At 43.8% G+C, this 24,332-nt stretch overlaps 1 protein-coding gene across 16 annotated transcripts in view; it reads right to left on the bottom strand.

Moving 5' to 3' along the window:
- The window catches only part of POSTN (periostin), a 56,340-nt gene that overhangs the window by 11,389 nt on the left and 20,619 nt on the right, over positions 1–24,332 (bottom strand). For 7 of the 16 annotated variants that reach the window (XM_082204720.1, XM_082204730.1, XM_082204729.1 and 4 more), the window contains exons 8-19: positions 22,268–22,480; positions 21,576–21,710; positions 19,881–20,029; positions 16,707–16,843; positions 13,998–14,128; positions 10,242–10,372; positions 9,841–9,943; positions 9,035–9,102; positions 5,659–5,704; positions 3,964–4,038; positions 1,734–1,778; positions 1–96 (exon numbers count right to left, since the gene is read on the bottom strand). In XM_082204720.1, coding sequence (XP_082060846.1) covers positions 1–96; positions 1,734–1,778; positions 3,964–4,038; positions 5,659–5,704; positions 9,035–9,102; positions 9,841–9,943; positions 10,242–10,372; positions 13,998–14,128; positions 16,707–16,843; positions 19,881–20,029; positions 21,576–21,710; positions 22,268–22,480 — 1,329 coding nt within the window. The remainder of the gene's footprint in view (positions 97–1,733; positions 1,779–3,963; positions 4,039–5,658; positions 5,705–9,034; positions 9,103–9,840; positions 9,944–10,241; positions 10,373–13,997; positions 14,129–16,706; positions 16,844–19,880; positions 20,030–21,575; positions 21,711–22,267; positions 22,481–24,332) is intronic. The other 9 variants (XM_082204735.1, XM_082204724.1, XM_082204726.1 and 6 more) reach the window with 5 other exon arrangements.

The following is a 24,332-nucleotide window of genomic DNA, read 5'->3' as shown; positions in this document are numbered from 1 at the left end:
CTCCATGAATAACTTTAGTGACTGTCTCGCCTTCCCTGACCAGCTTAAATTCTGGGTCCCCTTCAATCACTTTGGTGAGCCTTGTAATAGTGGGCCCTGAAAAGCATTATTTCAAAATGGGAAGGTGCATTATAAATATGACGTACAAAGCGAACAATGCTTAATGAAAATGCCTCGGACAAAATTAACTCCTACTCATTTGTGTCAGAGCCAATCCTAAAGCTATTGGGACTAGGATATAATTCTTCAGAGTGATGCACCATCTATTGAATGGACTCTTATATCTAGTGCTTTTGGGGGGGATGCAGGGGCACGCATACCCCTAAACATTTTGGGAATTTAAGTTTGGCCTCAAAGAGGGGCAGTATTTCAATATGAGTAGGAAAATGAGAGTACCCCTAAACATTTTTTAAGGGAAAAAACCACTGCTTATATCACTTTCACAGTCATGGCTTCCCCCAAAGAATACTGGGAACTCTAGTTTGTTAAGGGTGCTGAGGGTTGTTGGGAGACTCCTGTTCTGCTCACAGAGTTACAATTTCCCTCTTTCCAGGGAACTCTGTGAGAAGTCTCCTAATAACTCTCAATACCCTCAACAGTTTCTACAGTTAACAGCCTACACCTTTAACGGTCTAGATTTCTTTAGGGGAAGCCATGACTGGTACATATGAGGCCACTGTTGTAGACTGGGTTGGGGTTCCAGAGCATGAATATGCAAAGGTAAAAAAGGTAAAGGACCCCTGGACAGTTAAGTCCAGTCAAAGGCGACTATGGGGTTGCGGCACTCATCTCGCTTTCAGGCCGCGGGAGTCGGTGTTTTTCCACAGACAGCTTTCCAGGTCATGTGGTCATCATGACTGAACTGCTTCTGGCACAACGGGACACTGTGACAGAAGCCAGAGCACACAGAAACGCCATTTACCTTCCCACCACAGCAGTACCTATTTATCTACTTGCACTGGCGTGCTTTCAAACTGCTAGGTTGGCAGGAGCTGGGACAGAGCAATGCATTTAAACTGCCGACCTTCTGATCGGCAAGCCCAAGAGGCTCAGTGGTTTAGACCACAGCGCCACCCACGTCCCGAAATATGTAGAGTGTTTGATCCTGCTGTGAATTGATATACATTAAATGCAACTGTGTAATCCAATGTGTCATGGATTAAGTAGGCCTGCAAAAATAGGAATATGTGGAACATGGGAGATATCTGTTCATAATTTCTGTGCAGGCTGGTTCAAGGTTTTGGCATTTCTGATTCCCATCTGCTGCTTTTGTGCCTCTGCTGTTTTGTGGCTATAATATTTTGGCTGCAAACTCAACAGAAGCACATTGGCCACTTGATGATGTCATAGAATCATAGAGCATGCAGCTGGAAGGGACCACAAAGGTCATCTAATCCAACCCTCTGCACTTCAGGAATCTTTGCCCACTGTGGAGCTTGAACCCACAACCCTGAGGTTTAGAGTCTTGTGCTTTCTTGACTGAGCCATCCCAGAAGTATTACATTAAAAGTGGCAGCAGCCATACATTAAAAGGAAGTAGGGAAGGAAGCATTTCCCTCTTCGAGGTCAAATGAAGTACAGAATCTGGAAACTTTGCTTGGACCTTGGCTCCCTGGCTGTGTGATTTTTCTGCCCTAAATTTTTTTTTTTTTGGGGGGGGGAAGCTTGATGCTTTGCTTCATAGCTGGATATTATGGAAAGTCTATTAGTTATCCTCTTTCATGATACATTACCTTCAATCTCTTTTCGAACTGTGGTGCCACCAACTACCTTTATTTCTGTGATAATGATAAGAAAATATTTCAAGAGAATCAGATGGCTGCAGTTCTTAAAATGCTTTTACTAGACATCGTAATCAAAACATAAGAAAACATATGACCAGCTCCGATAAAAAGCTAAAGGCATAAACTAATCCCATTTAAGTACCAGGACCTGTTGAGTTAAACACATGCTCAACTTTTCCAGCGAAGTCAGTGGTGCTTAAAAGTGCCTAACTATGCTTGAGTTGTATCCACCACTGGCTTATTTGCTTATTCATGCTAGTTGTAAAATCTCTTCTGTGTTTCCATGCATTGTGTCTAAAATACATGTTGAAATACAGAGCCAGAGCAGAACAACCAGTATTGTCCCGTTATAACCGCAGCCTTTCCTTTTGGCTGTCAGAAACAAAACAGAAGTAAAGTTGAGGGAAAACATGGCACCCCAGAAACATCACCAGAACCTGCTTACACAGTGTGTTCACAGCCATGTAGCATTTCGTATTGGATTTACTTTCCCTCTTCAGGTTGCCAGTTGGATGAGGAGAACATCGTGCACACAACACAAATTAAATGGGGAGGCGAACAGCAGCATGTACACATTTCGGAACTGGTGTGGACAAGCCCTTTCCTTTTGAATGAATGATTGGAATATGGCTTCCTGAAACATTTCCCGACCCAAGTATCTTCTAGTCTCTCCACACATTTGGGAGGCCCTGTGAAGAATGCTTCTGTGTTCTTTTGTGGCTGCCAATGTTGCAATTGTTGGCATATAAAGAAAAGCTGGAATTGGCTTCCAAAGAGGACTGTTCTTGAGTCATCGGAGGTGGGATTGTGAGCAACGTTGAGAAGCCTGCCCAACACAAATCATACCCTGGGGCGAAGCCAGCGGTAGGATGACGAGTCTGGCAGCCAATGACAAGTTGGCTGCATAGAGGGCGTGATTAGCACTCACTATTTTCTCTGCTTATTTAATCTCCACTCGGGGAGCTGCTTTTCTAACCTATAAGCCTGGCATTACTGAACGTTAGTCATTGCCTTTGGCATAACTCAATGTGAGTCACTGCTCTTGGCTTCCTTCTAGAATCCTGGGATCTGCATTTAAGGCTTGTAACAATCATAGATCTTCGAGGGGTCTCATAACAGTTCTCAGCCCCCATAACTAGCTACAGTTTCCAGCATTCTTGGAGAAAAGCCATGGCTGTTAAAGTGGTATCAGAGTGCTTTAAATACATGGCATGGATGCGACCGTGTGATGAAGCAGACTTACTCTTTCAAGCCACAAATACAATCATTACAGAACTTAAAGGAGAACGATAATAAAGAACTTGCATTTTCGGTTAAGTTATACCTCTATATGACCCAGTCTGTGCTTGCGGCAACGTATTATTAAGCCCACTCTATATTCCCCTTTTAGAACACAAAATGAGCATGGACTTGGTTGCCTAAGTAACCCTGATCTTATTAAGTTTTCACTTCATTTTTTCATCGCCAGTCTGTAAAGTCACACATTGAATTCAAGGTTAGAGCATTTAAAACATTTTTCCCCCCAGTGTTCTTCTAAGGTAAAAATTGGAAGTGGATTTGTTGAGAATTGTGGCTTGAGAATTCCAATCCATTGTCATAATCATTTGTTATTTGTACTGACAAATTTAAAAAACCCACGCAATCCACTTGCAAAAGTAGCAGGAAGTTCTCCAATAGATGCCATCAGGTAAAGGGAGTGTAGCGGTTGTTGTTGGGAAAGATGGAGGGCACAAGAAGAAGGGGACGACAGAGGACGAGATGAATGGATAGTGTTCTCGAAGCTACAAACATGAGTCTGACCAAACTGCGGGAGACAGTGGAAGACAGGAGTGCCTGGCGTGCTCTGGCCCATGGGGTCACGAAGAGTCGGACACGACTAAACGACTAAACAACAACAAGCAGTTGTTGCCTCCACCTCAAAATCAAAACAGATTGTTTTCAAATGGGCAGTGGATGTTCTTCTAAATTAATCTGTTTTAATTGGCCTCTTTCTGATTTGGATAGGCCCACCCAGCACAAATTTTTTCAATAGATTAAATTTTGGTGGCATCTCTCGCTTTTACCTCACAATTTCAACACATTGTGGGGTTTTTTCCTTTCAACGAACTCAAAGTTTCTGAGTTTTATTTGGCTATATCTGCTATTATTCATATTACTCCTTCCAACCAACCACTTTTACCTTTTCGGATGCTGGGCTCAAAGCTGCTCTCAATTACTTTAGTCCCGGGGTCAACAACTTTAATAATTCGGGTGGCTGAAAGTAAAAGAAAGCAAAAACTGGTGGATTTAGAAACGGCTACCCTACACTGTCCTTTTTAATGGTATTGGGGAACTTACTGGGATTGAATGAGTTTTATGTGAGATCGCCAAAACAGGAATGTGATGCCCTCAAGAGATGCAGACTGTGCATGCTTTTTGTTCCAGAGAACAAAAAAGAATCTTCTTCAGAGTTAAACTAAACATGTGGGGAGGGGAGGGGGACAAGCATGCTATTTCTTCTCCCTGCCACTGTTCTGATCACCCTCCACACATTAGAGGGAGAATTTCTGAAGCAGGCAGCTTCCTGTACTTGTGGAAGTTCCCCGTGAACAAACTCTGTGAAGAAGAATCTGTGAAGAGAGTTCCTGTCACATATACAATGCTACTCCCGTTAGCAAGACAACTGATGTGGTATCAGTAAACCTGTGGCCACCAAAGTCCTTTTTTTAATTTTTAAAAAGTGATAGCTCAGTTGTTAGAGAATGAGACTCTTGATCTCTGGGTCGTGGGTTCGAGCGCCACATTGGGCAAAAGTTTTCTGCATTTCAGGGGGTGGACTAGATGAAGCTCATAGTCCCTTCCAACTCTAAAATTATGTGATTCTGTGATGCTATACCAATGAAGCCCTTTGCTAACAGATACCTCCTTTCTGACTGAAAGACAACTCCATACCATATATATATATATATGGACGCGGGTGGCGCTGTGGGTTAAACCACAGAGCCTAGGCCTTGCCGATCAGAAGGTTGGCAGGTCAAATCCCCGCGACGGGGTGAGCTCCCGTTGCTCGGTCCCAGCTCCTGCCAACCTAGCAGTTCGAAACCACATCAAAGTGGAAGTAGATAAATAGGTACTGCTCTGGCGGGAAGGTAACCAGCGTTTCCGTGAGCTGCTCTGGTTCGCCAGAAGTGGCTTAGTCATGCTGGCCACATGACCCGGAAGCTGTACGCCGGCTCCCTTGGCCAGTAAAGCGAGATGAGCGCCGCAACCCCAGAGTCGTCTGCAACTGGACCTAATGGTCAGGGGTCCCTTTTACCTTTCCCATATATATATCTCCTTTTTAGGCTGAAAGCAATAATTTAAGCTATATTTTCCAGAATTATTTGTGCTTTTTTCACCAGCACAATATCTATATATTTGGGTGATACAAATGCAGGACATGATCCTGCCGAATTTCAGTACTTCCAAGTCCCATGTATTCTGACTGCCTTTGCTTTTCCATATTAAAAGTCCAGTTGCACCTTTTAGGAAACGATTTTGCTGAAGGAGTCAGCTGAAATCTCTGGTTTGCATCTCACAGTAGCAACAACAGCAACTCTTCTTCAATCCGTGTACATCCATGAATGGACAGTTAACATTAATGGACATTCATGAATGGAGAGTTATCTTCACTATGAACTGGATGGAAAATCCAGGCTTCAAAATGGGTGATCATCTGCTAATGAATGAGTTTTAGGGACATTTGTTTTAGTGTCCACTCTGTGCTACACATGCAGTATTGCCCCCCAATTTCCTGAACATTATTTGACAGTTCTAGTTATCCAAAACGGACATTCAAATCCCTCCATCCCATCAAACATTTGCGACTGTTCATGTCACCTTTAAAAATACTTACTGTAAAATGTCAATGGAATCTCTTTGAATGTGCTGCCACGGACATACTGTGGAGGGGAGAGAAAGATGAGTTAAATCTAGTGGTACCTAAAGGGAAGTGGAAAACAATACTTCACATTTCACAAGGAAGAAATGACCATCACACCGGCAGCACATGGGGTCAAGTTCACATGGCGAGAATGTCATCTGAAGCATGCAACACAGAGGAGCAGAGATCCTTGGAAGTTAATCTAGGACTCTGATTAAAAAAATAAAATAATAATCCCATTTTTGGCCAAGAACTAAATGTTCCCAAAAACACAGGGTTGCCAAAACTCCCTTCTAGTAAACATCTAGTAAAACTCAGCCTGTAGACCGAACTCATCATCAAAACTGAGCTTGCATCCTGATGTTTTCTACCTCCACAGCTGGGGGCAGTATCCCTCTGAACAGCAGCAGCTGCAGGGAATCACAACTTGGGAGAGCAGCAGTTGTGCTCTGGTCCTACTCAAAGGCTTCCCACAGACATCTGGTTGTCCACTGAGATCAGGATGCTGGCTCAGGATGCCATCGGCCTGAACCAGTAGGGCTGTTCTTACATTCTTACCACATTGTGCATTTTCTTGCAATAGCAGTCAATAAGGTGGAGTAGAGGAGGTGAAACCAGGGGCGAACGAAGGCTAACCGACACCCGGGCCGGGGCAAACCATCGGCTGTGCATGCGTGGCGCCGCTACGTGCGATGCATGCACTGCGCAGATATGTATGACACATGTGCGGCGTCTCTACATAGGGCGCATGTACAGCGTTGCTAGGTAGGGTGCATGCACCATACGTAGCAACACCGCACATGCACCGTACATAGTGGTTTGCCGCTGGCGCCACTCGAGCACCGTACGGATGGTGGCGGGATCCTCTGCCCGCGGCTGCAGCCACAAACGGAAGATCCTCCACGTGCAGCTGTAGCAGCGGCGGAGTAATCCCACCGCCGTCCATACGGTGCTTGAGTGGCGCCAGCAGCAAACCGCTATGTCCAGTGCATGTGCACTGTCACTATGTACAGCACATGTGTGCAACACCGCACATGTGTTGTACATAGCAGTTTGCCACATGCGTTGCTCGAGCACTGAATGGATGTGAACGACGGGTCCTCCACATGTGGCTGCGGCAGCGCGATGGCTGCGTGCGCCGCCGCGCCCGGGGCAGTGGGGTGAGCACCCCACGGGGTGCCTTCTTGTCACCCCCCAGACATGGCACCAGGAGCGCACCCCCCCTGCCCCTTTGCAACGCCACTGGGTGAAACATGCTATTGCAATGGTCGCAGGGCACAGACTAAGCTCTATGAAATAGGAGAGGGGGACTCTCAATATGGAGTTATTCTTTGCTGCAGCTGCTGCTCTGAGTTCATTGTGACATTAATTTTGACCCACAGCTGTCACTGAAACCTCCACTTTCATGAGCATCTTTGACTGTGGGCGCCCGGGCTCTGGGTGCCCTGCAGTGTGCATGGCCCTGGTACAGAAATTTGTGGGTGCCTGGCCACTTCATGGGGAATTTTGTGGGTGCTCGGACACCCAGGGCCCTAGGGAGTTGGCACCTATGGTGCACAGCTGTCAGGCGGCAGAGGAACCAACCCCCACGGCAGGTTGCCAGGAACGGCTAAGACAAGGAAAAGTCCTTGCCATCTGCTTTTTATTCAATATTTACAGAAAGAGGCTTGAGAATACAGCCTCTTGGAATAATGGCACTGTCCCGAGTAAATCTCCACCCTTCCTTTCACCCATTCCCCATTTCGTCAACAGGAGCAAGACCTTTATGGTTGTCGCTTGGGGCCATCTGTCTCCAAGCTCTTGGCTCTCCTACTTTTAAGGCTCGCTGGAGTCTGGGAGATGGTGGGTCTTGAATGCTTTTTAGTGATAACGTGTCAGCCGGCTGCTCCAGCTCCTCCTCCTCCTCTACTGTTATTTCCCAACTTTCTCCCTCATCTTCCCCTGAGCTGTGACTTCCCTCAAACCCCTGTTGTAATTGTGAACTGTCTTCTTCTCTGGAAGGGTCAGGTTGGGGAGGCAGTCACCATCATTCCTCTTCTGCCCAGAGCCTGACAACAGCATTCCCCTCTAATGCCTTGCAGAATCATAGAACTGTAGAGCTGGGAGGGATCTCAAGGATTAACTAGCCCAACTCCCTTGCAATTGCAGGAATCACAGCTGAAGAACCCCTGACAGGTGAAGGAAAGTCAACCTTTGAAACCTGCAGTGCAGAAACTGGAGCAGAGAGCAAATTTTGGCAACCCCTCAAGCATAGCTGTCAACTTTTCCCTTTTCTTGTGAGGAATCCTATTTGGAATAAGGGAATTTCCCTTTAAAAAAGGGAACAGTTGACAGCTATGCCCTCAAGGCTCTGAACACAACCAGATACCTTGCCACATACCAAATTATTTCTCTTTTCTTTGCCATTGGCCTAGACTCATTCCAGTTCATTTCTGTGCTGTTCTCTGTATATTTGCTATCCTCTTGAACAAAAAGCCTTTGGGGAATTACTTGTTACTAAGGGCTCTTGGCGGGACGCAGATGGCGCTGTGGGTTAAACCACAGAGCCTAGGACTTGCCGATCAGAAGGTTGGCAGTCCGAATCCCCGCGGCGGGGTGAGCTCCCGTTGCTCGGTCCCAGCTCCTGCCAACCTAGCAGTTCCAAAGCACGTCCAAGTGCAAGTAGATAAATAGGTACCACTCCGGCGGGAAGGTAAACGGCGTTTTCGTGCGCTGCTCTGGTTCACCAGAAGTGGCTTAGTCATGCTCACCACATGACCCAGAAGCTGTACGCTGGCTCCCTTGGCCAATAAAGCGAGATTAGCGCCGCAACCCCAAAGTCAGCCACGACTCGACCTAATGGTCAGGGGTCCCTTTACCTTTAAGGGCTCTTGGCACCCATGTCAAAGTCGAGTTTATGGACAGCCACCCCAGCTTGCTCTTTCAGGTGCACCAACCCCACAAGGGGCAGGTGTGCAATGGAGCAATGTTCATTGCATAGCCAGGAAGATGTCCAAAAGTGGAGTTAAGAGCATGGATCCTATTTGCAAAGCCCTCTTTCCACCTCACTGTCAGGGTTGTGGCCATCAAAGTGTATTGACACTTAGTAGGCAGCAGGAAAAGAACGTCATGGAATTGATGATCATCAACATTTGGTGAAGTAGATATGCTTTGTGGGATAGGAGTTATTGATGTGTCTCTGCTTTGGGCATCTGCTGGAGGGTTAACTGCCCCACATCTCACTGACATTGCTATTCTATGACAAATGTATTTTCTGGCCTCATGGTCAAAAAGCAGTGGAAATAAACCCACCAGTGTGATTCAGATTTGGCTCTATGTGTTATCACAGATTACAATCTATAGAACATACCTTGAGCTGGATGTACTTAATCAATTTTTTCAGAATTGTGAGAAGCTGGTCATTTCCAACAGGTACATCTACATTTTTGTTTATAAAGAAAAAGATTTTTAAAAAAGGATAATGAGATAACGATAACTTTAACACAGAGAGAAAATCCTAAGCAATACTCTGGTTTGTTCAAAATGGAAAGTCAGTAAAATGCTTCGGCTATGCCCTATATATGAATAACCTGAATTGGAAAACAGGAGAAAGGGATTGTAAAGTTCTCAAATGAACCACATTTCCTCAGAGTAATTATAAACATAAATATTGCGTTTTTCAAGTACTTCTGTCCCAGAGAGCTAAATGCTTCATTTATTTCTTTTCTATATTTACATACCAACTCTATACCGTCTAAATTACCATCTCTGGGTAATTTTTAAGTAAAAATTAAAACCATAAAATGCAACATGAAGCAACTCGAAAGCTCTAAACAAGAACTAAAATATAATTAGCAGCAGAGAATTATATCAGTACAATAGTGTGAAAACTGCTAAAATATTTAAGAATAAAAAGCCTGGGAAATAGAAAAGCTCTTTGTGTGCTAAAAATACCATAACATAGGCGACAGCAAAGCTTTCCTGGGGCACCGCTCAGAGATAGGAGACGAGTATAATGTTCATTCATCTACCATCAGGTGAGATTTGTGCAGATGACTGAATCAATTTACCAAATGGTCAGATGCTACAGAAAACCTGCTTCCTTTTTGATTGGAAAACAGTGCATGAATGGTCTAAGGAACACGAGTGAATACATTACAATAATCCACAACCCACCTGCGGGATACAGGAGCTTGTCAATGACATGAATCACACCATTGGTCGCCATAAGGTCAGATTCCCTTGCTTTTAAATCATTCACCAGAAGAGTGTCATTCACCTAAGGATTAAATAATAAAGGTGAACAACAGAAAGAGAGAATACATTTCCAAACAGTTGAAATAAATATTATTATAATGTCTAGTATCTTATATAGGGGAATACACATGGTAAGGCAATGTTAGAAAATCCTCTTCTGGCAAAACGCTTTAGGGAGTGCAAGAGAAGCCAAAAGAGTTCTGACAAAATCAGAGGAATTTCTTGGCAGGTTTTGCACATCTCTCGGAATACTGTCTCCGTCCTTCAACTTAAATTACAGGGTTAATAATTCTTGTCGAAAGGTTACTCTCGATACTTACCACTTTCAAGTACAATTTGCCGCCTTGGATAGTTTTGAGGATGTTGGTCACACGAGGTTCAAATCCGCTTCCGATGAAAACTCCTCGAGTTAAGTGATAAAGCAGAATATTCCTGAGAGCATTTTGGTCTCCTGTGGAAGAAAATTAGTGATGGACGTAAGTACGGTTGGATCAATGATTCCCCAAGCCTTTCCACTGGCAAGTAAAGTTTCCTACAGGGGAGCTGTTTATTTTTATTTTATTTTTTGTGCTACAGAGAACTTGTTTACCTCTAAATCCTTATCCCAGAACAAAATGCCCTAAATTCAAGATCTGGTTTTCCCCCCCACATCCACAAGGAAAATCAGAGAGTTGAGCTGGGATCAAGAACCTCTGGCAAGACCAGGGGCTCTTTCACCCTTGAAAAAGTAAAAATAAAATAAATGCACAGTAACAAGGTTGTTGCCTCTAGTAGTGTTCAGAGTTTCATAGAAAGCATAGTAGCCTGTGAATAATCCAAGAGATTATCAACTAGGGCTGGGTTTTAGTGTATTATTGATTTGTTTATTTCAACAGTTTGTGTATATCTTATTCACAGGCCCCTGAAATTCAACACGGGTATCAACTGGATATGGAATAACTGAATAGTTCCAAATTGGGAAAGGAGTACGACAAGGCTGTATATTGTCTCCCTGCTTATTTAATTTATACACAGAATTCATCATGCAAAAGGCTGGACTGGATGAATCCAAACTGGAATTAAGATCGCCGGAAGAAATATCAACAACCTCAGATATACTGATGACACAACCTTGATGACAGAAAGTGAGGAGGAATTAAAGAACGTTTTAATGAGGGTGAAAGAGGAGAGTGCAAAATATGGTCTGAAGCTCAACATCAAAAAAACTAAGATCATGGCCACTGGTCCCATCACCTCCTGGCAAACAGAAGGGGAAGAAATGGAGTTGTGAGAGATTTTACTTTCTTGGGTTCCATGATCACTGCAGATGGTGACAGCAGTCATGAAATTAAAAGACGCCTGCTTCTTGGGAGAAAAACAATGACAAACCTAGACAGCATCTTAAAAGCAGAGATATCACCTTGCTGACGAAGGTCTGTATAGTTAAAGCTATGGTTTTCCCAGTAGTGATGTATGGAAGTGAGAGCTGGACCATAAAGAAGGCTGATTGATGAAGAATTAATGCTTTTGAATTATGGTGCTGGAGGAGACTCTTGAGAGTCCCATGGACTGAAAGAAGATCAAACCTATCCATTCTTAAGGAAATGAGCCCTGAGTGCTCACTGGAAGGACAGATCCTGAAGCTGAGGCTCCAATACTTTGGCCACCTCATGAGAAGAGAAGACTCCCTGGAAAAGACCCTGATGTTGGGAAAGATGGAGGGCACAAGTAGAAGGGGATGACAGAGGACGAGATGGTTGGACAGTGTTCTTGAAGCTACCAACATGAGTCTGGCCAAACTGCGGGAGGCAGTGGAATACAGGAGTGCTCTGGTCCATGGGGTCACAAAGAGTCGGACACGACTAAACGACTAAACAACAACAACAAATCATTCAGGAGTAGGTATGGTGATGAAGTTCATTTAATGTTCATGCGCAAACCAGGCAGAGGGCCTTCTCAGTAGTGGCGCCCGCCCTGTGGAACGCCCTCCCATCAGACGTCAAGGAAATAAACAACTATCTGACTTTTAGAACAGTGTTTCCCAAACTTTTTTGGGCAACGGCACACCTGTTTACTGAAAAAAAATCTCGCGGCACACCACCATTAAAGCCCCGCCCCGTGACGTCAGCGCGCAGCGTCACGCCGGGAGGGACGCACGAAAGTGAAAGTTTTTTCCCTCCCCCTTGCCGGGGAACCTCCAACTTTGGGGGTGGGAGGAGGCAGCAGAGCGAGGGACTGAGGGACGGCGGCAACTGAGGCTGTTGTGGTGGTGGCGGCGATAGCGGGCGGAGGAGGGGCGGCGGCGGGGCTTGAGGAGCCGTCGCCGGGAGTTGCTGCTGCTGTTGTTGCTGCTGCTGCCCGGACATGCCGGCCTCCTCCTCCTCCGCTGTCTCGCGCTCCTCCCTTTTGCACGCGCTGCCCCGCCGCTCGGCACCACCACCGCGGAGCCGCCCCCGGCTCGACGCGGATCCTCGCCGCCGCCGCCTCTCACCGTCCGACTCGCCCGCCTCCCTCCCACGGCACACCAGCCAATGTCTCACGGCACAGTAGTGTGCCGCGGAACACCGGTTGGGAAACACTGTTTTAGAAGACATCTGAAAGCAGCCCTGATCTTTTACTGTGTTTTTAATGTTCTGTTGGGAGCCTCCCAGAGAGGCTGGGGAAACCCAGCCAGATGGGCGGGATATAAATAATAAATTATCATCATCATCATCTCCCGCCATGCATGTGATCACTCACAAGCAGTCTTCAATATGGATCTTTCCATAAACTTTTCACCACCACCCCTTTCTCATCACTGTTCTCGATCTCCAAGCTTAAGGTCGTAAATCTGCCTGGCTCACTGTCATTGTTTTTTTGATTCCCTTCCAATTCAGCATGACTGCATGTGTATTGGAAACCTCTGCTGTGTACTCTGCCTGGTTTTTAAAAATGCATCTTCTGTCTACTCCTGCTGTGAGTGTCAGAAGCGTGTATTCTCAGAAAATATCCACTAATTAATTGAATACACTTTGTCTGTAGGAAGTGGAAGTTTTTCCAAGAAAAGTCAAGGATCTTTAAAGGCTTAAATTCTGGTCTATGAACGCAGTAAAGATTTGTAAAGGCTTAATGGTTAGTATCAAAATGTCCAAACAGGAGCTTTGTTGTTTTATTCTGCAATAGACAACTACAGCTACTACAGAACTTGGTAGAATAAAGAGGTGTCTTCCTCTTTTCAGTCCTAGAGACTTCGGGAAGCTAAAGTGGCCAAGAGAAATCACACAGCATCTCTCACAACCAGGGCTGGATTTAGGTTTGATGATGTCCTAAACTACTGGAGGTAATGGGGCCCTTTATATGTCCAGCTGTCCTTTGTCAACAACAAATTGACGCTGGTTTTTTGTTGCTGAATATATGCTATATGGTAATTTGTGGACGTAATAGGTCTCTAAAGCCATTTGCACATAATATGTATTTTATCAAGTAATTGTTGAACTGAAATACAATTAAGAAGAAGTATGTTAATAGTGAAATACAACCCTATATATACAGTGGTGCCCCGCAAGACGAATGCCTCGCAAGACGAAAAACTCGCTAGACGAAAGGGTTTTTCGGTTTTGCGTTGCTTCACTAGACGAATTTCCCTATGGGCTTGCTTCGCAAGACGGAAACGTCTTGCACTTTTTTTTTTAAAGCCGCTTGAAGAGGCGCAGTTGCGACTGACCGTGCTTCGCAAGACGAAAAACATCGCAAGACGAAAAGACTCGCGGAACGAATTATTTTCGTCTTGCGAGGCACCACTGTATTAGTGAGCAAACCGGTGATATTTTAGGGAGCAAGCTAGCAGGCGGGGCCCATTACCTACATCATAGGAGCCTACACAACACAAAACACTGTGGCTGTATGTAGGCTTTATTTTAGTTGTTTTTTATCTTATGTTTTGGAAACGTACATCCAGTGTTTTTTCCCTTTAAATTTTTTTGGGGCCCCCAAGGGCATGGAGACCTAAGCTATAGCTTGTTTAGCTTATATGTAAATCCGGCACTGCTCGCAACATTGAAAAGGACTACTGCAGAGAAGCCTCTGGCTCTGTGATCTTCTTTTTGCAACCAACTTACTTATCAGGGTCTGTTTCTCCTGCTCAGTCAAGCCTTTGAAAGCATCATTAGTTGGGACAAACAAGGTCCAGTCACCAGGTTGAGAAAGAACCTCTTCTAAGTCTGCTGCTTCCACAAGGCTGAGGAATGTGCTGAGGAAGAAAAGAGAGCACAAAACAATTAACAACTGCCCAGTTTCTGCATGAAGACAGGAACATTGTCCTATTGTTTCAGGTGAACGTCTTCACAGCCAGAAGAGTGTCCCTAAAGACAGATTCATATTATGAAGGAGTGAAGGGTGGCAAACTCATCAATCATCATCGTATCCACCATCATGATCTTTTAAAAGCGTTAAAAAACTGGAAAAAAATCTAAAACCAAGTTTAAAATATTTCAAAAACAGTTTCAGAACAGTTTAAAACTGGTTAGGGAACCTTTTAATGTTTGATGCATTACTGCATTTTAATATTTTGTTGGAAGTAGTAATTTCAGGGATTGTCAGGAACACTGTCTTTCAGCCATCGAATGCCTGGATAAACAGGGATATTTCTGAATTCCTCCTGGAAGTCAGTAATGAAGGAAACAAGGTGTACTTCACCAGGAATGGCATTCCACAAACGGGGAATTGCCACAAGAAAGTCCTGTCATGGGTCAACGCCAACTAGGCAGCTCCCGGTGGTGGCAACACCACCAAGGTCCCATCTGCCAATAGTAGGGTCTGAGATGGTTGACACTGGGTAAGTTGATGCTTGGGTCCCAAAACATTTAGAGCTCTGTATGCTAATAATAAGGGATGTGGGTGGTGCTGTGGTCTAAACCACTGAGCCTAGGGCTTGCCGATTGGAAGGTCAGCGGTTCGAATCCCTGCGACGGGGTGAGCTCCCGTTGCCCGGTCCCAGCTCCTGCCAACCTAGCAGTTCGAAAGCACGCCAAAGTGCAAGTAGATAAATAGGTATCGCTCCGGCGGGAAGGTAAATGGCATTTCCGTGCGCAGATCTGGTTTTGCCAGAAGTGGCTTAGTCATGCTGGCCACATGACCCGGAAAAACTGTCTGCGGACAAACGCCGGCTCCCTCGGCCAGTAAAGCGAGATGAGAGCTGCAATTCCAGAGTCGTTTATGCTAATAATAACCCCTTGAATTGGACCCAGTAGCTCACTGGCAGTCAGTGCAGTACATTCAGGTCTGGTGACATGTTGTGCCCCCATTACCAGTATAGAAGCCACATTCCACATTAGCTCCAGCTCCAGACCATCTTCAAGGGCAGCCACACATACAGCACATTACAGCAGTCCAATATGGCATCCTCAGTTTGTTGTAGGACTCCAATTCCCATCGAGCTCTGCCAGAATGACCAACTTTTAGGGATTCTGGTAGTGGTAGTCCAACAACATCTGGAGGATGCTATATTGGCTATATTTAGGCAATGTATGTGACTGAATTCTACTGGGGTGTTTCAGACATAAACAGCAAAGCTGCTGCTTTTCATTTTTTCCCTCTTTTCCTTGAATCTAAAGAAAGAAAAAGCACCACAACCATGCTGGAATAGGAGCAACCAGCAAGAAGATACGAACAGCAAGGCGGTGAAAATATAGAACTCTCTTTTTCTGATATACCCTCCAAGATTTCTGGCTGGAAAATGTGGAAAGCAATAAATGATTCATTCTCCTAGTCAGATTTTTTTCCTGGAGAACATTATAGTTGTTTTTAAAAAAATATATTGCAGTCTTGCCTCCAGCTTCATGGACTTGATCATGATAATAGTTGACATTCGCATGCATACGCAATATATCTGCCAAAGTACATTTAGAGGTAGTATATATTTAGAGCTCCAAAATGCAAGTACCAAGACAGTTCCTGTATTTTTGCGCTACTCATAAGGAAAATTGGCACAGATGCTGCTTCTCCTATCAAGACAGCATTAGAATTGGAATTCTCCCTTCCAACTGTGGTCTGAACTTTATTGTAGTTGATTCCTTTGCTATGGCTTGCAGCTGTTGCAAATAAAGATTCTATTTATATCTATCCATCTATCATCTATCTATCTATCTCTATCTATCTCTCTCTCTCTCTATCTCTCTCTCTCTATCCATCTATCTATCATCTATCTATCGATCTATTGATCTATCTATCGATCTATCGATCTATCTATCATCTATCTATCATCTATCTCTATCTATCTATCTATCTATCTATCATCTATCTATCTATCTATCTATCTATCATCTATCTATCATCTATCATCTATCATCTATCTATCATCTATCTATCTATCTATCATCTATCTATCTATCTATCTATCTATCATCTATCTATCATCTATCTATCTATCTAAGGTCTGAAAGGTTTGGAGGTTTCCCTGGGATCTAGCCCCAGCTTTTCTTTGAAAATTTCATTGCGGACTTATGAGCCACTGTTTGCTTTTTAAATTACTAAGTATTAAAATAATCGTTTCATTTTATGATCCCCCAAACCTATAATTACAGATGGCAGGCTATTCACTAAAAATGTTGACAAGAGTCATCCATTCACGACACTTTGTGGATTTTATTGTCCTTTTTAGATAATTTTCACTCGAAGCCTAAAACTACAACAGTTAAATTGAGGGTGAGCAATTTTTTTAGAATGATTCTCAACATCACTCAGTCTCAGCATGTATAACTGAGATCTCATCTTTCTGTTTAGTTTGCGGGGGGGGGGGAGTTTTGATACGGTTAAAAATCATGGTTTACCTGAATCGTTTATCCGATCTCAATACTTCATGTAGAGTTTTCTCTGCTGGATCAATTAATTCCCTGAAAATGTGGATAAATCCATTTCTTCCCTCTTTGCTTCCTCGAACCATGCATGAATTCTCAACACATACAGCCTAGTAATGAAAAAAATAAACAGAAGTATCACAAAATGCAGCCTTGTGGGGAAACATATTAAACAAGCTCTGGATTATGCAACTTCTCCAAACTTTTGTGCTATATAAAATGTAGTTCACCCAGTTCTCTTGCGGGTGCTTAATTTCTGCTCTTTTCAGGAACCAATGTTCCCTGTTGGCTGTACAAAATGTGCAGTATAGCAACGAATGGGACAGCTGTTTTCTAGATGGATGGAGTGAAAAGAGAATCTCTTACTGATCATGTTTGCATGGCACCAAGAAGCTTGCTTTGGTCCACAAAACTTTGAGCTGTTGTGCGACTTTTCAAGGGAACAAGGGGAGCGAATGTGAAGGAACATTTTCCTACTGTGGCTATGGAGAAACCACAGAAATGTTTTAATTTATTTTTTACTTAAAGCCAGCCATTTGTTTGTATTTGAAATATACCGTTCTCCCCGAATGTGTTTACAAGCTAAGCTGGATGGACATGAAGAAATCCAAGGCAGGAACAGGAAACAGTTTTAAAAGTATCTAAATGGTCTTCAAACATTCTCAGAACCCAAATTTTGTACTCTGGCTCAGATTATTCCCAGGGTTGCAATATTCTGAAAGGTCTCCTTCCCTTTTCAGGCAAACGTTCTCCCCAGATAGCCTTTCCCATCAAACACTTGGATCGATGGGAGAAACTGAATCTGGAAAGATTTCTCTTTCAGTACCGTTCTTTAAAGTACAACTAGCAAAGGAACAGCTCTCATGGTTCAGGCTAGGCCACTAGAGATTGGCAAATTTTGCAAGTTCTCCTTTTTCCAATCTTAAATTCAGTTCTTACTGATTTCCTCATCAGTCTGTGATTATAATTATTATTAATCCACATGAAAATACAGTGGTACCTCTGTTTACGTACTTAATTCGTTCTGGAGGTCCGTTCTTAACCTGAAACGGTTCTTAACCTGAAACACCACTTTAGTTAATGGGGCCTCCCTCTGCCGCCACGCCACCACCGTGCAATTTCTGTTCTCATCCTGAAGCAAAGTTCTTAACCCGCGGTACTACTTCCGGATTAGCAGAGTCTGTAACCTGAAGTATTTGTAACCTGAGGTACCACTGTACACCAGAATTTCAGTGTGAAGAACTCCTAACATACACATTCTTGTATGCAATTTCCCCAAATATACACATTTTTTATGCAAAGCAATTCTCTTAATGCATACTTTTGTATATACAATGTTAGCCTAGCATACGTGTTTTTGACATTACTCAGCTGGAGAACTGTACTGCAAAATTCATAAAAGTGTGAATTTTTAAGGATTACTCTACTTTGCCTCATGTATTGTTTGGGAAACAGCTAGTTAGATAGAGTTGCCTATAAATGTGAGGTGAATCAAGTTTCTTCCCCATCCCTAATGGCAACCCATTTCCAAGTTTAAAGCCTCAGTTCTCGGATTCTCAGGAGCATCGGGCTCATTAGTCACCTTTCCAACAAGTCAATTTGATTGCTGGCATCAATCCTTGCTCTCTGAAATCAATTTTTTCCCCATTGATATACTCAACACATGGAATTGCCTTCCAATCTTATTCTTCTAATTTGTTAAATCACTGGTCTTCAACTGGTGGATTGGGACCCACTAGCAGGACACAGCCTGTCCAAGGTGGGTCACAACAGGAGAAGAAGAAGAAGAGTTTGGATTTGATATCCCACTTTATCACTACCCGAAGGAGTCTCAAAGCGGCTAACATTCTCCTTTCCCTTCCTCCCCCACAACAAACACTCTGTGAGGTGAGTGGGGCTGAGAGACTTCAGTTAAGTGTGACTAGCCCAAGGTCACCCAGCAGCTGCATGTGGAGGAGCGGAGACGCGAACCCAGTTCCCCAGATTACGAGTCTACCGCTCTTAACCACTACACCACACTGGCTCTCACACATAGCACTACCACTATGCAAATATATGGTAAAAAACTAAGAAATGGGTCCCCAAATGCAAATATATGGAAAAAGACTAAGAAATGTGTCCCCAAATGCATTTTGGGGTTAAAAGTGGGTATTGGTTCCCAAGATTCTTGCTTTAAATCATGCACTTTCCCAGCTGCTGTCAATCTCGCAGCTAGACATCATTAAAAAGTACAACTGTGAATAATTCACTACACCTCTCTGTAAAACCGTATACAATCCTTCTTTCCCAAAGGCCACACACTGCCAAAAGCTCATGGACAAGATTGCTAACCAGAAACACTGGGGAGATGAAACAATGGACTCATTCCTTATAAGATTTACCTCCAGATACAGAAGAAAAACATTTCGGATCCTGGCTCCTTAGAGCTTGCTCCTGCCCCACTTTAAATCAAAGGAATACTAAGAACACAAGCAGAGCAGGGAAAATCACTGGGCAACTTTGGATACTGGATTTCCATGGTAAAATCCAATTTCTGTTAAAACGGGGCAACATAATTTACTCTTATTCTCAAAGGGCATTGGATCTCTCCAACTGTAAATATTGAAAATGATACAGTCGTATAGATCTTGAATGCCTTGGCTCCTGAACAAATTGGATCCCGAATGATTGAAACCCGGAAGTGAGTGTTCCGGTTTTCAAACTATTTTTGGAAGCTGAATGCCCAACAGGGCTTCCACGACTGCCAATTGGCTGCAGGAGCTTCCTGCAGCATATCAGAAGCCCCACTTTGTTTTTCGAATGTTTTGGAAGTCGAATGGACTTCAAGAACAGATTCCTTTTGGCTTCCAAGGTACGACTGTACTGTGTAAAGAATACCTTTCAAAACCGGTACCTGCCAGGTTCCTAGCACAGTCACATATTTAACTATGGAATTGTTGGAGATGGTTTAGCAAGGATTCCAGATTGAACTTTGGGGTCCAAGAATTACTGAAATTTAAAAAATGTTTTTAATAAGGCACAGTGAAGTAACATAATAGTGTAGATTTTCATGATTACGTTGGAGAATCCTATCCCTTTTACAGCAGTTCCAACACATTGCAATCTTTTGCTGTCATAAATGTTTCCCGAGTTTTAAAATTCACTTACTGTACGATACACAAATACTCTGAGCTTCTTTCCTCCCAGTGTCTCCAAGAACTGTCCATTGTAGAGGTCATTCAGGCCAATTTTCACTTTCAAAATGTGATTCTGCAGAATCAATCTGAGGATCCTCTGGTCCGTAGTTAAGACGTCATCTAACAGTTTGGATAGAACATCATGCCTAAATTAGGTTTCATTCATGTAGTTTTACATATAATCTCAGATATAATGGAAAATAAAAAAATTCCTTCCAGTAGCACCTTAAAGACCAACTAAGTTAGTTCTTGGTATGAGCTTTCGTGTGCATGCACACTTCTTCAGATCATTACCAAGAACTAACTTAGTTGGTCTTTAAGGTGCTACTGGAAGGAATTTTTTTATTTTGACTATGCCAGACCAACACGGCTACCTATCTATAATGGAAAATGTTATCCACCTCCATTCAGCTTTGGCCTCATTCTTTCACATCTGTTATTTACCCAAAAACCAACAATTGCCTCTTTTTAAAGCATGCAGTAGCTTGCATGACGCACTGTCCTCCACTGAATTCAGATGTGTGAAGAACTATTTGAGTGGTCAAATAAATGCATAGGTGTGGAGAAAGACTGTGTATGGAGGGAGGCCCTTTAACTATGTCTCTGGCATAGTGATGGCAGTAGTAGGTTGGGATGCAGTGACAGTCTTTTCTCTTGGTCAAGACGAGTCTCATTATTCCATATTTGTACCCATCTGGAGCCTCTCCAAGCTCCAAGCTTGGATGTGGATGTGGTTCAGTCATAGACATAATTGGGAATTTGGGGGATTGCTCTTACTCTTTTTAAAGCAAGTCCAGACACTTGCATACCAGGAATTTGAGTTAACTGTTACTGTCCTCACAGGCTGTAGTAATGACAACTCAGCCAGGCCAGTCTTGGTGCATATATATGTGTGTGCATCAGAGAACAGAGCAACGACTCTCCTCCTCCAGCATTTGTGCTTCCACCAGCAGTTGAGAAGACTGGCTCCTCAGGAATGTCTCTCCCTCTGAAGCCATGAAAGGTAAAGGTAAAGGACCCCTGGACGGTTAAGCCCAGTCAAAGGCAACTATGGGGTTGCAGCACTCATCTCGCTTTCAGGCTGAGGGAGCCGGTGTTTGTCCACAGACAGCTTTCCAGGTCATGTAGCCAGCATGAGTAAACCACTTCTGGTGCAACAGAACACAGTGATGGAAACCAGAGCACACAGAGCCCTTTACCTTCCTGCCACAGCAGTACCTATTTATCTACTTGCACTGGTGTGCTTTCGAACTGCTAGGTTGGCAGGAGCTGGGACAGAGCAACAGGAGCTTACCCTGTCATGGGGATTCGAACTGCCAACCTTCTGATCGGCAAGCCCAAGAGGCTCAGTGGTTTAGACCACAGTGCCACCCACGTCCCATGACAGTGAAGCAACCATAGCATGGAACTACTAGGCACTCACTCCTAGCCATGGAGGTCCCATGGACTTCCAGCAACAGGTCTCACAGAGCTATCTTCTTGTATTGATCAAGACTTATTTGTAGAGTCTGAGCATCCTAAATCTATCAAGGGGATTTCAGTTTCAGTGATTGTAAGTAGTTTCAACTCTCTCGTGTTGGACTTCTTCACAAAGTTGTTGAAGAAGATATTTAAGATATCTCTTAAGCGTTATTTTTAGTGCCACCAAGTCTGTCGGTCTACCTACCGGAGAAAGCCCCATTCACTGGAGCTAGCAAGGTGTATTCTTCCTCTGGCTTTAAAGCTGCGGCCAAGCCAACCTGAGACACCAGGTCTTTGAAGGTGGTTTGTTGAGGACCAGCAAGCTCTATAACTTGCTTAGCTGAAATTGAGGAAGAAATGGGTGGACAAGCATTAGGTTTCGCTCCAAAACTCTTGCCAAACAGACAAATATTTTTAAAAGGATACACAAGGAATATCCATAGAGTTCATAAATGGGTTACTTCTTCAAAAGAGACAATTAGTTGAGACTACCTGCCTATCTATTCCAGGGGTCAATTAGTACTATAGAAAGTGCATAGGATTGGAAGTCGCCTGTGTGTCACTCTCAAGTCAAATCTTAAAAAATGTAGCATAAACACCGACAACTGGGAAACACTGGCCTGCGAGCGCTCCAATTGGAGAACAGCCTCTACCAAAGGTGTCATGGGCTTTGAAGACACTCAAACTCAGGACGAAAGGGAGAAATGTGCTAAGAGGAAGGCACATTTGGCAAACCCTCACCGTGACCAACTCCCGCCCAGAAACCTATGTCCCCACTGTGGGAGGATCCAGAATTGGCCTCCACAGTCACTTATGGACTCACTGTTAAAACCGTGTTTATGGAAGACAATCTTACTCGGCTATGAGTGATCGCCAAAGAAAAAGAAGAAGACTCACCGGAATCAGGAATAAGCACTTGGTCTACTAGATGAATGACACCATTGCTTGTCACAATGTCTTTTCGCTTCACCATTTTGACGCCATTGATTGTCAAGCTTTCGCCATCACAGCCAACTTCGACAGTATTGCCTTCCAAGGTCTCGTAGACACCTCCACTCATGATGGCTTCAGAACACTGGAGAGTATTCAGAATGTGGAACTTCATCAGAGCTAAACAGGGGAAAGAACAGAAAGGACTCAAATGAAACCTGAGGCGATGCTGCAGCCATCTAAAACTAGTACGTTTTAGAAAATACAATGCCATTATAAACAGTTAATGTAATGAGTTTTGCTTTCATTTTGTAAATAATGACATTCATTCCCACTAGAGATTGGAACGTTCTTAACTATTTAGGGGGAAAGAGAGATTCCCACACACCTTTAGTAGTACCCATATTGAAACATTCGCTATGTGCTTGCTCCAGCTAGAAAAGTGAGTGTGGACTGCACTTGAACAAGACCTTTACAAGCATCATATGCCTTTGGACAAGGGCTTAGAAGAAGAAGAAGAGTTTGGATTTGATATCCCACCTTTCACTCCCTTTAAGGAGTCTCAAAGCGGCTAACATTCTCTTTTCCCTTCCTCCCCCACAACAAACACTCTGTGAGGTGAGTGGGGCTGAGAGACTTCAGAGAAGTGTGACTGGCCCAAGGTCACCCAGCAGCTGCATGTGGAGGAGCAGGGAAGCAAACCCGGTTCCCCAGATTACGAGACTGCCGCTCTTAACCACTACACCACACTTAGCCCTTCAAATGTACATTTCATTGTGAATTTTATTTTGTACCTTGCAACTTATTACACTTACATTAGAATCAAAATCATGAGCAGAAAAATAGCAAAACCATTAAATAGCACATATAGCTAGGGATATTTAGAACATATATTTAAACTGTTTCATTAAAAAAAACACCTGTACATTTTCTCTCCGGTGGCAATATGTGACATGAATCAGTAACTTGCTGTTTGTGGGAAGGGGGCAGAGGGAGAGGCAAAAGTTGCCAGTGCTGCTTATTTCAGACAGTTCATACTGAGCTGCCAGAACGGTGCTGGTTTCACATATCAATCTCTTAGCCACTCCTGCATTGCAGGGGGTTAGACTAGATGACCCTTGGGGTCTCTTCCAGCTCTACAGTTCTATGATTCTGTGATTCTACTATGTTATGCATGAATCTCAAACCCAATCGCATTTGGCCAATAACCCTACACCAGGGGTCAGCAAACTTTTTTCAGCAGGGGGCCGGTCCGCTGTCCCTCAGACCTTGTGGGGGCCGGACTATATTTTTTTGGGGGGGGAGGGATGAACGAATTCCTATGCCCCACAAATAACCCAGAGATGCATTTTAAATAACAGCACACATTCTCCTCATGGAAAAACACCAGGCAGGCCCCACAAATAACCCAGAGATGCATTTTAAATAAAAGGACATATTCTATTGATGTAAAAACACGCTGATTCCCGGACCGTCCGCGGGCTGGATTGAGAAGGCAATTGGGTCGGATCCAGCCCCCGGTCCTTAGTTTGCCTACTCATGCCCCACACGTTTACACCACAGGTTTCCCAAGAAGCAATGCAGTTCTACTAATGAGCTGTCACAACCCAAACATACTAAGATGAACTCAGCATCTGAATTCAAAAGCAGAAGCCACAGGAGAAAGCAACACGCAGCAACCCTACTAGCCCCTGTGTGGCATAACAAGTCTTCGTCCAGTTTCTGGAACACTGTGAGGGAGCCAGTCTAATGAGGTTCTTTGGACAGGGAGACCTATAGTAGGGAATTTTAAACTTGGTTGTCTCTCACCAAGGCTGTTGAAACTATTCTAACCGTTGCCACTATCATAACATAATACTGTAATAGCTCTGGATTATAATAATAGGTTATTACATCTATCATGACTGCAAAACTCATGAGCCCTTAATCAAATAATATGGTCCCTATATTTAAAATGTGAATTGGAGACCAATATTTGACCTGAACCTCTATTTACAGTGCACTTAAAAGACAGCGATGATCTAAGATATTT

The sequence above is a fragment of the Podarcis vaucheri genome (assembly GCF_965113315.1).
Source record: "Podarcis vaucheri genome assembly, chromosome: 17".
Lineage (NCBI taxonomy): Eukaryota > Metazoa > Chordata > Lepidosauria > Squamata > Lacertidae > Podarcis > Podarcis vaucheri.
This window is presented reverse-complemented; position numbering and strand designations above follow the sequence as displayed.